This window comes from Syzygium oleosum, unplaced genomic scaffold (genome assembly GCF_021117445.2).
Source record: "Syzygium oleosum isolate NSW1041296 unplaced genomic scaffold, Sole_v2.1 Sole_v2.11, whole genome shotgun sequence".
Classification (NCBI taxonomy): Eukaryota; Viridiplantae; Streptophyta; class Magnoliopsida; order Myrtales; family Myrtaceae; genus Syzygium; species Syzygium oleosum.
Genome location: NW_026607495.1, coordinates 3613771 through 3630042, shown reverse-complemented (window position 1 = coordinate 3630042; position 16272 = coordinate 3613771). Strand labels below are relative to the sequence as shown.

The 16272-nt window shown below is 39.5% G+C and overlaps 2 protein-coding genes across 4 annotated transcripts in view; both read right to left on the bottom strand.

The window, feature by feature from the left end:
* Positions 1 to 16272, bottom strand: part of LOC115673777 (cysteine-rich receptor-like protein kinase 18) — an 87751-nt gene that overhangs the window by 59177 nt on the left and 12302 nt on the right. The gene's annotated exons all lie outside the window — the stretch shown is intronic.
* Positions 7634 to 13806, bottom strand: LOC115669354 (cysteine-rich receptor-like protein kinase 14). The gene is made up of 7 exons (XM_056315986.1): positions 12887 to 13806; positions 11648 to 11776; positions 11246 to 11367; positions 10939 to 11149; positions 10556 to 10793; positions 8114 to 8264; positions 7634 to 7993 (listed from the first exon to the last, which is right to left on the bottom strand). The coding sequence occupies exons 1-7, from the start codon at positions 13770 to 13772 to the stop codon at positions 7685 to 7687; spliced, it is 2046 nt and encodes a 681-aa protein (XP_056171961.1). The 5' UTR covers positions 13773 to 13806; the 3' UTR covers positions 7634 to 7684.

The window sequence follows — 16272 nt, the reverse complement described above, 5'->3', positions numbered from 1 at the left end:
GCTTGGTTATCTTAATTTGAGCTTAAATTAGCCCATTATGCTTAATTAAAGAAAAGCCCAAATTAATTCAGCCCATTTAGAATTAAATTAAAGCCTAAATCTAAGCCCATTAGGACTAGAAAGCCCGACTAATTGACCTAGGTTTACATTATCAATATATGTTTATGTCTCATAATCAAGGGGAGGCTCTCATAATTTTTCAGATCGAATTTTCATAAAGACACGAGTGATACACGTGAGATTTGAGGGAGAGAGAAAGACTCGGCTGCGTACGTGCGCAACAGCCGCCGCGTTGCCCCGCCGCCGCTCCTGCACTGCCCGTACTTACTCCTGTTCACCGCTGCCGTTTGCGCCTCCTTGCCGTGCTGTGCCCATGCTGCTCCCCGGGCCCCCATCTTCTTCACGGTCAGACCTGTGACCGTGAAGGTCACACTGCTGCTGCTGTTGCTTCTTACCTGCGCGGACGACGACGCCGAGCTACCAATCTTTGCTGCTCACGAAGCCACCTACTACTGCTCTCAGCCCGATCCACCTGCTTCTTTTGCTGTCCTGACACGACAACTTCAGCCCGACGTCCCTGCATGACCAGACCGGTTTTGCCATCGAGTTATCTTCCAAGTGACAAGTGAAGACTTTGATTGTTGGGCTTTGAGAATCAAAGTTGAATAATCAAAGAAAATCGTTACGAGAGCAACCAGATTCGGTCAAAGGTTGAGTGGTCATCAAAGCTTGTCATTGGTCAGAGTCAAAGACCGAAGAAAATTCTCTTTGGGATCACTCAATTTCTGCGGAGCTTACCGTCGCTGACTACCACCGCGAGCCATCTCGTCGCTATCCGTCACCGTTCAGTGCCGCCTTAGGTGAGTTGCTGCTGCCACTCCGTCCTGACGCCCAGCACCTGCCGCTGCTGTTTCGTGACACCCAAAGGCTGCTCGTCGCCTCCGGTGTTGTTCCGTGCAAGGTCAGTCCTTGCTGCCACCACATTCGCCGGTCCGTTTGCCGTCGGTCCTCTGATCCGCACTCCCGATCCGCCGGCGATTCGAATTTGGAAAGTTATTTGCGCATTTAGGTAATTATCATATCCCGATTTGATTCGAATATTTGGTTGCCTAATTTGTGCTTATTGATATCTAATTTTGCATATTTGGATAATAAGCATTATTCCAATTAAGATTTTATTTCTTTTTTTGAAATCTTGGATATCTATTACTTTTCAAATTTGGATAGAATTTAGAATTTTCAAAATCTTTTGAATATATCCAAGATATTTAAGATATCTAAATTTTTTCAAGATGTGATCAATTAGGAAAATTTCCTAATCCGCAACCGCACACGTGAAAATAAATCTATCTATCGGGTTTTAGATAGAGTTATTTCCATAGCGGGTATTTTGAATTTTAGGATCGATCTGTCAGGCTTCAGATCGAAACTTAATTCGAAAGATTTAGCAGTTATATTTTTTACTTGATTTTAATTTCGAATTTTGATAAAAAAAAATGCCAAAAATATTACTCTAGAATAGGTTAATTTCTTTAGTTTAAAATTGCATGTTTAGATAATTGACATTTTTAATTCCGAATTTCATTAAAGAAAAAATACAAAAAAAATAATATGCCCGTCATTAGAAATAGATCACGTCGTCGCATGACATATATTTTGCATGTTAGGTTGCATTAATCACATGTCAATTTTTGCACGTCATTACATATAGGTTAACTTTCATTTAAATAAATCAAAAAATCAAAAAAGAAAATTTCTGCACCTTTGAACTCTAAGTCAAGATTTATCAAAATTGTCCAATTGAGTATTTCTCTTAAAATTGGTACCGAAAGGGCGTTAGGGAATCTAGCGTAACCAAGTCCCCGAATTTATAATTTCTGGTTCGCAGAAATAAAATAGTACTCCCGCTATTTTATTTAGGTTTCTAATCAACCTACCTTAAATGATTAGTGGCGACTCCCATTGAAAATATTTGGACCTAAGTTGCGATTTGGTAGAGTTTGGGAGAACTCGAGCTAGGTTAGTTAATTTAATTGATCTAGTAATCCATTAGCCAAAAATCGGAGAACCCGATTTTTTTAGGTCGCGGCACCTGAGTTTAAATCTTTTTAAGTCTCAATTGCCTCTCCAATTAAATATGTCCACGCTTACACCTTTTACCTAGGGGTGAGCGGTTCCCGGTCTGGTCCGGTCCAACCCAAGAATCGGGAACCGAACCGTGAGGATCGGTTCCCAATTTTTAGGACCGAGGACCGGACCTGCTAGTCTTGGGACCGTGGACCGATTCCAATGGGACTAATATTAAATATTATTTGTGAATTGGGAACCGATTGTTCCGTTCTTTCCTTTGTAGTTTTGATTTGATCCCATAATGCCATGGAAAAAATTGAAAAAATATATATAATATATGAAAAAATTGAACAATCGGTTCCAATGGGACCAATATTAAATATTTTTCATATATATTATATATTATATATATGAAAAAATTAGAAAAATATATATTTATCGGTCCGGTCCGGTTCCCACACTAGAACCGGGAACCGGACCGCCCGAAAACCGGTTCCACTTTTAGGAACCGGGAATTGGACCTATATTCTCGAGAACCGGATTAAATCAGTCGGTCCAGTCCGGTCCGATCCGATCTCGATTTGGGCGGTCCATCTTGCTCATCCCTACTTTTACCGACAAGTACCATAAGAGGATGATCTTTAGGAATGTCAATATGTTTCCTATAAGCTTATAAATCTATTCTTTTCGAAAGAATATGTAGGACTATTACATTATTATTGCTGGGAGAAAACCAAAAAGTAAAAAGGGGAAACTTTTTCTGACTTTGACGGATTGACCAAGGGCAAAGAAGCCGAGTGGGTAATGCCAGTGGGAATGGGAGATTACGATATGGTAAAAGGACGATTGCAAAGTCTCTGTGGCAACAATTCAATATAGAATACTTCTGATATGAAAAGGAAATAACTTGCAAATTGAATGGATCAACCGTATATTGAACTCCTAGGTGTAACCTTGACCCTGAATTTCGATTTTCAGTTGGCTATTAACCACTAATGATAAAATTTCACTATTGAATTCTCTACGATACTTTGACAACGATGTCGACGGCGAAAGCCGCAAGATGCATGTCACCTGGGTGGTGGGGGGCGGCAGAGCTGTGAGGAGGGAGAGATTTGTTTTGTGGTTTTTCTCGTTTTGGCTAGAAATTGGTGTATCGGTGTATTTCGTTTTTCATGTTCAAGTTTGATGTTCAAGTTTGCTCTTCATGTTATGTTGACACGTTGTTAATTAAAAGCTTCATGAATGATTGAATGCGGTCGAACAGCAGCATTAACGCGCATCCCTGGAGAGGGGGGCCGGCTCTCCAGAAGTCATTAGCGAGGGCTACCCAGCAAAGGCGGGTGGCGGACGCCAACCCTCTGAAATAAGAAAATCAACTGTGTTTTCTTATTCTTGCTATTTCTATACGCTCTTGCAGGGGTGTTCCATGGATTTTCAAATAATGGGTAACCCTCATAAAAATAAACAAGAGTTTCCATTCTATTTTTCACCTTTCCACCACATATTCTCTAGCTAGATTTCTAATCAACTTACCAAGAGTTTAGACCTTTCAAAAGCATAAACTCATCTTAACGGCAGTTCGCATCAATCTTACTTCCAAATTTAGCTTCGATGTTTGCTAATTTAAGTGACATGATATATAGAAATGAAACGGGCGGTGGGTTGACCGATTATAACTGGACTAAGCATTCGTTGCACCATTGAAAATTGCAAGTCCCTAAAAACTTCAACAGCCTCCAATTTTGTTGTTTCAACTTGAAAAACTGACACTTTCGCTATGATTGGTGGAGTACAACGTCAACATTATTCTTTCTCGACAATTAACTTGAAATGTTTAATGAGTTAAGAGAACCTTCCAACTTAATCAATAAAAAATAATGCTCCGTTTGGTTTGCAAAAAAATAATAATTTAAAAATCATTTTCCTATAAATGAACATTCGTATTGCTTAAAAAATAAATGAAAGAAAATATTGTCATCGTCCACGAGAATCTTCAAACATAAATTGTTGTTGATAATGGAAAAAAAATTCATTGGCTAATTATTTTAAGCGATATAAATGATCATTTTTAAGAAAATATTTTTTAAATAATTCATTTTCCAAGAAACTAACGGAGCCTAATTGAGAAATGATTTTACATTTGTTATCATTAGCCTTTTCTTTTTAATTTGCCCCCTCACTCGTTCGATAATCATCATTAGGGTGAAAAACTTGTGTTTGAACGAATTCAAAGCGGTGGTCCAGAACCGAAGTACGGACTTTGGTTAACATCATATTTTCAATAAATAATTAAATTATTTGTGTAGGGATAATACTAAACTATAAATCTTGTTAAAAAAATAATGTATGTTCAAACTCGTACTTACCTAGATTTTGAACACTTGCCCCTATTAATATATGAAATATTCAATTATGCGCAATGATTAATAATAAACTATATATATGTTCCCTCGAATACTAAATTTTTTTTACTCCTCTCGAATTGTTAATAATTTCATTTTACGTGATTATCATGCCCACATAGGGTCAACCTCATCAGACCTCACCGGCCCTTGCCTTTGGCCAGTTGCTGGAGGAAGAAGGGAAGGAAATAAAAAAGAGAAAGAAAAGAAAAAAAAAGAAAAATAAATAAAAAATAAAAAGAAAATAAAAATTCAAAAAAATATTAAAATATTATTTAAAACTATCCATGTCAACACCTGGCGTGTCATGTAGGACGGCCGATGTCTATGTCAGTGATTTTCTACCAAAATTGACCGGATGGACTGAATTATCACAAATATAAAATGTTTAGGATTCAGTTGAAAAAAAAAAGATTTCGGACTAAATTGACATCATTAGTGACTCTTTTAGTAATTTTCCCTGCCCATGTAAGTGTGTTGTCGTAGATCTTGACTTCTGTGAGAACACGTTTATCTTTGACATAAGTTTGTGAGGTACTTGATTAATCACAGTAGCATTTTAAATGCTCTATAGCTTAGAAAGCACGTGATATAGAGCCTAGCTTTCGAACACTTGCCCATAATATTTTATGTGAAATATTCAATTAAGCTAAACGATGTGTTCCATCAAAGACCGACTTTTCCGCTCCTCTCGAATTATTGATAATATATTTTTTTTCTGCATGAATCATCATGCCCACTTACGTATCGTTGATCTTGACTTATGTGATAACAAGTCTATCTTTGTCTTAAGGCCAGGTCACTATGATTTCATATTGACTTTAAGCAATTGCTACGAAGTTTGCAGACTATATTGTATAATATTTTATGACCCATGATTGAGAATGGAGTAGACAAGGACACTAACGAAAGGAAACAATAGAATCTTCGAAGTTTGACTTCTTCCTATACGGATTCTTGTGGCCCTGGTCAAAGAATATCGTGTGCTGTGTTTTGTTATCAGAATTTTATTATTCACCCACACACACACAAATAGGAGAGGAAAGTTATTCAAAAAGTTCTAAACATATTGTATTTTTATCATTTCAGTAATAAATTTTTCAGTTTTGCCAATTGAATTGTAAACCCTTTTACGCCTTGTCAATTGAGTCCACCTGATCAATTTTAATCAAAAATTGCTGATGTGGACATCAGTAATTCCATATAAAATGGTTGACGCTGACATGGATTAATTTTTAATAATGTTTTAATTTTTTTAGGAACTTTTAATTATTTTTTTCTTCTTTTCTTATTTTTTTCTTTCTTTCTTTTTCCTTTTCTTCTTCCAAGTTCAGCGATGGTTGCCGGCCGTGCCACGTAGGATAGCCGGCATCCACGTCTCGGCTAAAATTGGTCGAATGGACTAAATTAGCAAAACTTAAAAATGTTTATGACATAATTGACAAAATTAAAAGATTTAGGACTGGACTGACAAAAGTACAATAGATTTATAACTTTTTGGATAATTTTCCTCACAAGTAGGTGTCGCGAAACAAAGCAAATAAACTAAAATATAAACGTTTGACTGTTATATAACATTAACTCCACTAATAATGCACCATGCGGTCCACTATGATTTCATATTCACTTTAAACAATTGGTGCGAAGCTTCAGAGTATATTATATAACATCGTCTTATAACCCGATGATAGAGATTGGAGTAGACAAAGGACAATAACGAAAAGGAAACAGTAGAATATTCAAAGTTGATTTTTTGCGTGACGAGACTGAACCGTAGAAGAATTTCTTAGTATTGTCGGATACGCGCTTTGATTTTTTCTAATTCTAAATATACGAGATTTTCATAATATGTAATGGTCGACATATAAATTGGATTATATAGAATTTATTCATGATTTTTTTTTGGAATTTAGATATTTCCTTAAGTTTCGACGGGGCAGTAAAAAAAGTACGTTTTACTTGCAAATTCCATCGGGGAGGGTGATCTTTGGGATGGACAATATTTTTCTTATCAGCTTAGAAATCTATTCTTATGAAAAGAATATGTAGGATTATTACAGCATAATTGCTGGGAAAAAACCAAAAAAAAGAAAAGTGGAAACTATCTTTAACTTTGACGGATTGACCGAGAATCAAAGAAGCCTAGTGGGTAGTGCCAGTGGAAATGAGAGAGCACGCGATACGGTAGAAGGACGACCGCAAATTCTCTGGAGCAAGAATTCAACATAGAAGACTTCTGATATGAAAGGGAAATAACTTGCAAATTGAATGGATCAACCGTATATTGAACTCCTAAGGTGTAAACTTGACCCCGAATTTCGATTTCCAGTCGGCTATTAACCACTGATGATAAAAGTTTGCTATTTAGTTCTCTACGAACCATTGACAGCAATGTCGACGGCGAAAGCCGGGAGATGCGCGTCACCCGGGTGGTGGGGGGCGGGATGGCCGTGAGGAGGGAGAGATGGGTCTTGCGGTTTTTCTTGTTTTGGCTAGAAATTGGTGCATCAGTGTATTTTCGTTTTTCTTGTTCAAGTTTGCTCTTTTTGTTATGTTGACACATTGCTAATTAAAAAGCTTCATGATTGATTGCGCGCGGCCGAGCAGCGGCATTAACGCGCATCACTGGAGAGGGGGGCAGGCTCTCCATAGCTCATTAGCGAGGGCCGTCCGGCAATGGCGGGTGGCGGATGCCCACCCTCTGAAAATAAGAAAATCAACTTCGTTTTCTTAGTTTTGCTATTTCCCTACACTCCGTTAGGAGAAGATATCAGCACATCATATTGTTATGTAGTGTGGAGCGACATAAAAAAAAAATGGGTTTCGGAGATTATATTTGATCGTGAATACAAGTTATTGTGGAGGAGAGAGAAGCTAATAAATTACTTGAATAACTTGATTTGTCCATCATGTTAGATGATGAAGTAACACATGCGATCCTGAAGTATTTTCTTAAAAAAAAAAAATGGACTCTTTAGAGCAAACTGCGTATATCAAAAGCTTGAATTTAAGTATTTATTGGTTCGTGTGCTGTGCAGGGTGTTCCATGGATTTCCAGATAACGGGTACATGAGTCTATACCCTCATATTATAAAAATAAACAAGAGTTTTCATTCTATTTTTTACCGTTCCACCACATAAACTTATCTTAAAACAGCAGCTCGCATCGTCTTACTTCCACTTTCAGCTTCGATCCTTCGGTAATAATGTCATCTAGGGTGTGGATCCGTCATGGAAGCTTCGTTTATTGATGTCGGTGATGAGCGATGAACAGCGGCAGTCGACATTTCTCTACCACTGGCATCTGTCAAATATGCAGGCCGTGTCGGCATTGGGAGGGTCGTGCTCTGGCTCCCGAGCATTAAAACCACCGAAGCCATGGTAGGCCGTCTCGCTACGTTCTCTTGAACGCATAACAATGCAACGTGGATGCATCTTAACATTTCGCTTCTTGAACTGCCATTTAACATCAGATCTATAAAGCGAAAAGGTGTTTCCTTTGTCCAATTTTTCCATGCCTGCAGCCCACAGTCACGAAAGCAAGTAAATGGGTTTTGTAATTTCACATGCGCAAGTAGAAGTACTATAGATTTTCACTAACTAAATTGTTGGACAAAACTCCACAACTTTATACTCACGTAGCCCAGTAGGTGCTCTGAAGTCCCCGAAATGCTGAAGGTTGAATTCTTCTTGCCACTGATGATCTCCAATACCACTACGCCGAAGCTATACACATCAGTCTTCACAGAGATCTCTCCATGTCTTACATATTCAGGAGCCATATAGCCACTGTTACACGTTAAATAAATGGATCCAAGAATGATCAATGGGGAGACTGAAATTGGTGTTTGTTTTAATTGTATATTTTCCTAGAAAGGTTGCAACAGACGAAGGAGCTTTAGTTAAGTTTATTTGAAACTTACAAAGTTCCTGCTAATAGTGCGGTATTTGCTCTAGTTTGGTCCGTAACGAATAGCCTTGCCGTGCCAAAATCAGTTATCTTGGGATTCATGTTCTCATCCAGCAGAACATTGCCAGGCTTCAGATCACGGTGTATGATCCTAAGGCGCGAATCCTCGTGCAGATAAAGAAGTCCTCGAGCGATTCCACTTATTATACCGAAACGCTTCTCCCAAGTTAACAACATACGTTTGATTGAATCTGCAAAATAGACATCATTTAGGATATTAATTGTTCTACGTGTAATGCAAGGTACTACCAAATGGTTTGATGCAAAAATCTGTCCAATCAGTACATTAACTATCATTGAAATGGAAGCGATAAATTTGAACGTCCAAATTCGTACCAGAAATGAATCCTTCAAGGCTTGAATTGGGTGCGAACTCAAGAATAAGCAGTCTTTCCCCTTCTTCCAAGCAATAGCCAAGGAGCTTAATCAGATTTTTGTGCTGAAGTCCGACCAACAGAGTGACCTCATTCTTGAACTGTTGCTGACCTTGATTAGAACACCCCTCAAGCCTCTTCACAGCAATGTCTTGTCCATTTTCAAGTTTGCCCTGCAGTCAAATTTTCATTTGCAAGAAACAACGTTTATCTCCTTGTAGTGATGTAATTCCCAAATAAACATTGACAAATTGTTTTTTTTCCAGCTACCCGATACACTTTTCCGAATCCCCCTTCTCCAAGCTTATTGCCTTCTGAAAAGAAATTTGTGGCAGCCCTGATCTCGCTTATTTTGAACCGTAAGCTTTCAGTTTCGACCTCATCTTTTGCTGAAGAAAATGCAGAGCAATCAACATGAGATCTCCAGGATCCGATAAAAAAAAAAATCAAAATTTTCTTGTTCTTGACATGCCATTTGGGCTCTCTTTATTATTTAATGTTTCAATGCCAAAAGGCAAAGACTCACCTTCATCTCTTTTCGCTATCAGGAGTACGAGGACGCTGATAACAAGTACTGCAGACACACTTGCGGAGACCGCAATGATCACAGTCGTCGTTGAATTGCTCTTTTCAACTGCAAGAACAAAGGCCCATAATGTTTTTTGATCATTGCTCACTGATTTCTAAGTAATATACTGGAGAAATTACTAAAGCGCCAATCTGAATGCGGCAACGAAACGCATGTTGCAAACATATAACAAGAAGAGAGTACACACCACAACTTATGGAGAGTATTAAGATTCGAAATTTATCACATTATGTTTTTTCTTCACTGCTCACTGATTACTAAGTAATACACTTACGGCGCCAATCTGAATGCGGAAACGAAAGGCAGGTTGCAAACACATAACACGAAGAGAGTACGCACTACAAGTTATGATGTGAAGTATATACATCACGCCACTCTTCGATAACTCAAAGGAGAGTTATTCGGATATCTGGATTTTGTCATCTTACCAAGTTTCGTCTAATGGAGAGTATTGAGATTCGAAATATATCACATCATGTAAGCAAAAAAAAAAAAAAAATATGCAAACACCGTGTACCTAACTCCTAAACAAGAGCAAATGTTTTTTTTTTGTTTTTTTATCATTGCTCATTGATTACTAAGGGCGCGAATGACAACATTTCTCTTTCCCGGCCTATTTCTGGCTAGAAATTAAAAAATCTATTTCTTTTTCCCGGAAGAGTTTCTAAGCAAAATGTAGCGTTTGATAATGATACAAAATTTTTATTGCCGGAATAAAAATTGTTTGATAATGACGCAAAATTTCTATTCCCGCCGGCCGTTGAACGGCGGCGACGGCGACAACAAGAGGCTGCCAGCGAGCGGTGGCGGCGGACGGCCGGCGGACGAGTGGCGGTGGCGATGGGCACTGGCGGATGAACGGCCAGTGAGCGGTGGTGGTGACGGGTGGCGGTGGATGGGCGGTGGGGGGTGGCGGTGGATGGTTGGACGGCAAGCGGCGGTGGCGGGCGGCGGCGGCGGCTGGCCGGCAGCTAGCGGCGAGTGGGTGGCGATGGGCGGCAAGGGTGAGCAACGAAAGAGAGTTGTTATTTCTATTTCTGTTTCAGAAACAGAAAAATAAAATATTGGTGCCTATTATCGTTGTATACTTTCCTAGAAAGGTTGAAACAGACGAAGGAGCTTTAGATAAAGTTCATCTGAAACTTACAAAGTTCCTGCTATTTGTGCAGTATTTGCTCTACTTTGGTCCAAAACGAATAGCCTTGCCATGCCAAAATCAGTTATCTTGGGATTCATGTTCTCATCTAGTAGAACATTGCCAGGCTTTAGATCACGGTGTATGATCCTAAGGTGCGAATCCTCGTGCAGGTAGAGAAGTCCTCGAGCGATTCCACTTATTATTCCGAAACGCCTCTCCCAAGTTAACAACATACATTTGATTGAATCTGCAAAACAGACATCATTTAGGTTCTTAATTGTTCTGCGTGTATTGCAAAGTACTGCCAAATGGTTTGATGCAAAAATCTGTCCAATCAATACATTCACTATCATTGAAATGGAAGCGACAAATTTGAACGTCCAAATTCGTACCAGAAATGAATCCTTCAAGGCTTGAATTGGGTGCGAATTCAAGAATAAGAAGTCTTTCCCCTTCTTCCAAGCAATAGCCAAGGAGCTTAATCAGATTTTTGTGCTGAAGTCTGACCAACAGAGTGACCTCATTCTTGAACTGTTGCAGACCTTGATTAGAACACCCCTTAAGCCTCTTCACAGCAATGTCTTGTCCATTTTCAAGTTTGCCCTGCAGTCAAATTTTCATTTGCAAGAAACAACGTTTATCTCCTTGTAGTGATGTAATTCCCAAATAAACGTTGACAAATTTTTTTTTTCCAGCTACCCGATACACTTTTCCGAATCCCCCTTCTCCAAGCTTATTGCCTTCTGAAAAGAAATTTGTGGCAGCCCTGATCTCGCTTATTTTGAACTGTAAGCTTTCAGCAATTTTGACCTCGTCTTTTGCTGAAGAAAATGCAGAGCAATCAACATGAGATCTCCAAAATCCGATCAGAAAAAAAATCAAAATTTTCTTGTTCTTAACATGCCATTTGGGCTCTCTTAATTATTTAACCAAAATCTAGAATTGGTTTCAGATTCTGCACCATCTCTCAGAAGGGGAATATAAACCAAAATCACGCCGTTCGCCCTCGCACACTACTTTAATCCTTATGCTAAGCTTGATAAGAAATCATCCAATACCAACTACAATGCAGAACGCAAACCTACCGATAAATCCACTAACCAGATGTGACCTTCCATGGATTATGTCTTCTCCTTCTAATAAAGCAACACACGGAGACAATAACCATCACGAAGAGAACTGCCGAACCCACCACAGCAACCACGATGCGTAATGACTTCGAGATATTACCTGTCAACATCAAGCAATGCGTTTAATCCAATTTGAAATTGAAACTCATGATTGTTAGCATTTCAGATTAAAATGATTCTTTCTATAGTACGGACATCCAAACATTGGGCCCTACTAATCCCTATTAATACATGGACAGGCAATTTCACGGGGGAAGGACACTAAAAGTGTCAAAAGTTATGTACGGCGCTCACTTTGGTGCCAAAAGTTCATTTGGATCATTTAAGTGCCAAAATTTTTGAAAAACGATCACTTAGGTTCCAACTCCGATCAGTTTGGCCGGAAATCCGATGTGGCATTTTTTTATTAATTTCTGAAGCCGATGTGGCTCGCCGGAGATACAGTCAGCACGTACAGTCAGCATTTTTTATTTTAAATAATTTTTTTTTCTTTTTTCCTTTTTTTTTCTTTTCTTTCTTTTTTCCTTCTTTTCTTTTTTTTCTTTTCTTTCTTCTCCCTTTGGTCACCGGCGGTGGCGACGTCCGGCGGGGCGGCCGTGGCCTGGGCGACGGCCGGCCTCGCCGGATCTGGCGAGGGGAGCCCTCGCCCATGCAAGGCGAGGCCGACCTCGCTGGGGCTTGCCCGCCGTCGCCCAGGCGAGGGTCGGCCGGGCCTCGCCTGTGGCGGGCGGCGGCAGCCTCGTCCGGGCAAGGCCAGGCAGCCGGTGGCCGGCCTCCGGTCACCGGCGGTGACCAAAGGGAGAAGAAAGAAAAGAAAAAAAGGAAAAGAAGAAAAAAAAGAAAAAAATTTAGAAAAGTATTTAAAAAATCGAAATATATACGTGGAAATGCCACGTAGACTAATTTTTTTTTAAAAAAAATCCAACTAAGATTAAAAATTTAATTATAAATGTCACGTATTAATTTGGCAGGAATCTCTCGCCGTTGGCACCAAAGTGATCATTTTTCCTCCGATTTGGCACTTAAGTGATCCAAATGGAACTTTTGGCACCAAGGTGAGCTCGTACACAACTTTTGGCACTTCTGCTGTTCTTCCCTCCAATTTCATGCGTATCGGATAAGACTTTATCCCACATAGCAGGCGCGGACTCTGAATGAGAGTTGTGATTCATGAATCTAAAATCAGCAGTAACCTTAAAATTGAACCAACCATTGGTGACTTGAGCATTTGCAGGTGGAGGAGCAGTGGGGTCGGCCTCGGTGACTGCAGTTGGTGGTGGCGGAGATGGCAGTGGATTGCCGGGATCGGAGTCGAAAAACGGGTACAATTCCCATCGGAAAATGCAGCTCGGCTTGTGAACAAAGCCGCCTTGTTTTCCATGGCAACATTCTTGATAATCATCTATGCAATCCGACAAGCAACTCTGGCAATCAACCTGAGACAAATCGGGGCTGCACTGCAACAGCGAGTACAAGGTTTGGAAGTTCGGCAACACCTTGCTCCCTGCCGCAAACTTGAGCTCTGATGTCCCCATCGAAGCCCTCGCTGCCAGCTCCTCCGTCAAGTTCCTCCATATCCCATCGAACTGATCCTGATCCATGTGGAGGTCGGCGGTGTTATTATAGGGTATCGTCGGAAATGTCTGCTTTACGCCATACATTGGACCATCATTGTAACGGATGATGCACGGAGGATTTTCCCCCCAGGAGCACGCAGCTTTCTGGGTCGGACAATTGCTAATCAAATCTTCAGCAGCAGAGGTTATGCACTTGATGCAAGTATCGTTCGAAGAGTCGCCTCTGCAGAAACTGAGCACGTAAACAACGTCCGAGCCGTTCCCTACGTTCCCGGAGTAGAACCCGCCATTCGAAGTCACTTTGCTAGGCAGAGAAGAGAGGACGATTTCCCGGTTCTTGGCGTAGTCGCTGGTGGCCGTGAAGAAGTTGCCCGTGTTGTAGCAGTATTGAGCGTCCGAGAGGTCGAGCATTAGGATGCGAAGACTGAGAAGGACAGAAGGAAGATGGCGAAGAAGAAAAGGAGGGATTGAAGGAGGCTGTGCAGACATGGTGGTCGCTGCTGGCTGCTTCAGCTCCATTGTTGAAGATGAGACGTATGAGCCTGGATCAAAAATGGGGTTGATAGAGATTGAAGGAGACGGGGACAATAGGGGGAGAAGACCATTACAAGACCTTCAACTTTAGTTGGTCCCCGTCAAAGCGCGTTTGCGTGACAAAGACACAGTCAAGGAATTATTTTTTTTTGGGTCAGAATCAATCAAGGAATTATTCACCGGCTACAATTCCACAAATTACGGAGGCTAAGGTTCGTTTGTTTCGGAAAAAACTTAATGATAAAAAGAAAATATTTTTGAGAAAAATAATTTGCAGGAAAATGTGTAGTTTTTTTTTATTTTGTGATACACAATGGAAATCGTTTTCTAATGTTTGGATTTCATTGGAAAATGATTTCAATCACATGACTTTATTTCAGGCAAAAAAAATTATTTTTATTTTTTTTAAATTCGAAATTTTAATTATTTTTAATTTCTCTTTTTTATTTTTTCTTGTCTTTTATTGAAAAAATTGGAATTTTTTTTATTTTTTAATTTTCTTTTTCTCTTTTAATTTTCTTTTTTCTTTTATTTTCTTTTTCCACCTTCCTCCACTGCAATCAGCCGGCGATGGCCACAGGCGAGCTTGAGCTCGCCAGCCTCGCCTGAGTTGCGAGCTCGCCTGGATTGGCCGAGCCTAGGCTCGCCTAGATCGAGCGAGCCGCCAGCTCGCCGGCCTCAGTGGAGCCCAGACTCGCCTGGATTGGCCGAGTCTCGAGCTCGCCACCAAAGGTCGCGACCTCGCTGGCCTAGGGCGAGCTCGAGGCTTGCCACCATAGGCCACCGCGAGCTCGCCGACCGTCGCCATGGTCGGCGAACGGCCTGAGGAAGAAGAAAAAGAAAAAGAAAAAGGAAGAAAAGAAAGAAAAAAGAAAGAAAAAAGTAAATAAATAATAAATAATTCGATTTTTTAAAAAAATATAATAAATGATTTTTTAAAATAAATAAAAATTCGATTTTTTAAATGAAATATTTTTATAAAAACAATCGTTTCATTAATTAAGGACAAGAGCTTGAATGCCGAGGACTTGCGCATGGCCTTTATGTATTCGGGCCAGAGGGTCGGGACTAGAGCTCGAGTATTGGGGACTTGAGCGTAGCCTTTATGGACCCGAGTTTGGGTGTTGGAGCATTGGGTATAGGCACCAGGGGTTCGGGCTCAGCCTCGATGGACCCGAGCGTGGGTGCTGGGGGCCCGGGCCTTGGACACCGAGGTCTCGAGCCTGGCTGCCGAGACCTTGTCCTCAATGTCAGGACTCGAGAACCAACGTTGGGGTTTTCGTGCTCAAGCGTAGAGTTTTGGGTCCAAGTGTTGATAGCTAATCATATTTCAAAAAACGTTTTCCAGTTTTTTCAAAGGGGAAATCATTTTCCTGAATTTAAGCTTTGGTAATGAAACATTTTTGTTGATTAGGAAAATATTTTCCGTTGACTTATTTCTCTAAAAAAATTACGCGAAACAAATGCACCCTAAGGCAATAAAATTTCTATTTTGTAGTATGTCGAATGTTTGTATTTAATGACAACCACCATTCATTCTTCAGACGACGAAGTCAATTATATTTGTATGACTATGTTAGAAAATATAACTGCGAAAACTTACAACCTGTTAGCTAGCTAAAAGATATTTACGAAGCACATATATATATATATATATATATATATATATATATATATATAACGGAATTTCATGGATATAATATAGAGAACTCTATCAAATTGATCGTTAGTTAATTTATTCCACAAAAGTGCCTGCCTTATGTTCAATTTGTTAATCTAGAATCAAGGGCTCGTTTAGAATATCATTTATGCAATACCCTCATTACTATGCATTTGTCGAATTAAATATGGTAACTCACTTGTTTTATATGTAATAAATTTAATCTTAGACATCAAGAGTGACAACTTTCAAATATAACTTAACAGTTCTTGTACACATGCGATTACATATTAAAATGTGATACCGTTTTTTCTCTTGTTCAAAGGAAGTCTTTATCACTAATCCAACCAAAGGCAACTGAATTATTAGTGCAACTAAGTTCTAAAACTCGTCACAAAAGTGCAATCAAGTCTTAAAACTTTTAAAAAGTATAATCAAGTTCTAAAACTTGTCAAATTGATCAAATCAAATCTTTTTGTTGATTGCATTTTTCAAAAGTTTTAGGACTCGATTGCACATTCATGACAAGTTTTAAGACTTGATTGCAGTCTTTAAAAGTTTTAGGATTTAATTACAATTTTGTGACAAGTTTTAGAACTTGATTGCACTTTTTTGAAAGTTTTATGACTCAATTGTACTTTCGTGACAAGTTTGAGGACTTCCAATGTACTTATACCTATTTATTTTTATAAGCAATATGAGTTATTTTCCATGAAACTAATGGAGCCTAAGTCCTATCATAAGATTCTAAAATGGCATGAACTAAGCAAGGCAATAATTCTCCGAAAGCTAAAGGATAAGCGGTAATTATTAGGTGAAAGAAAC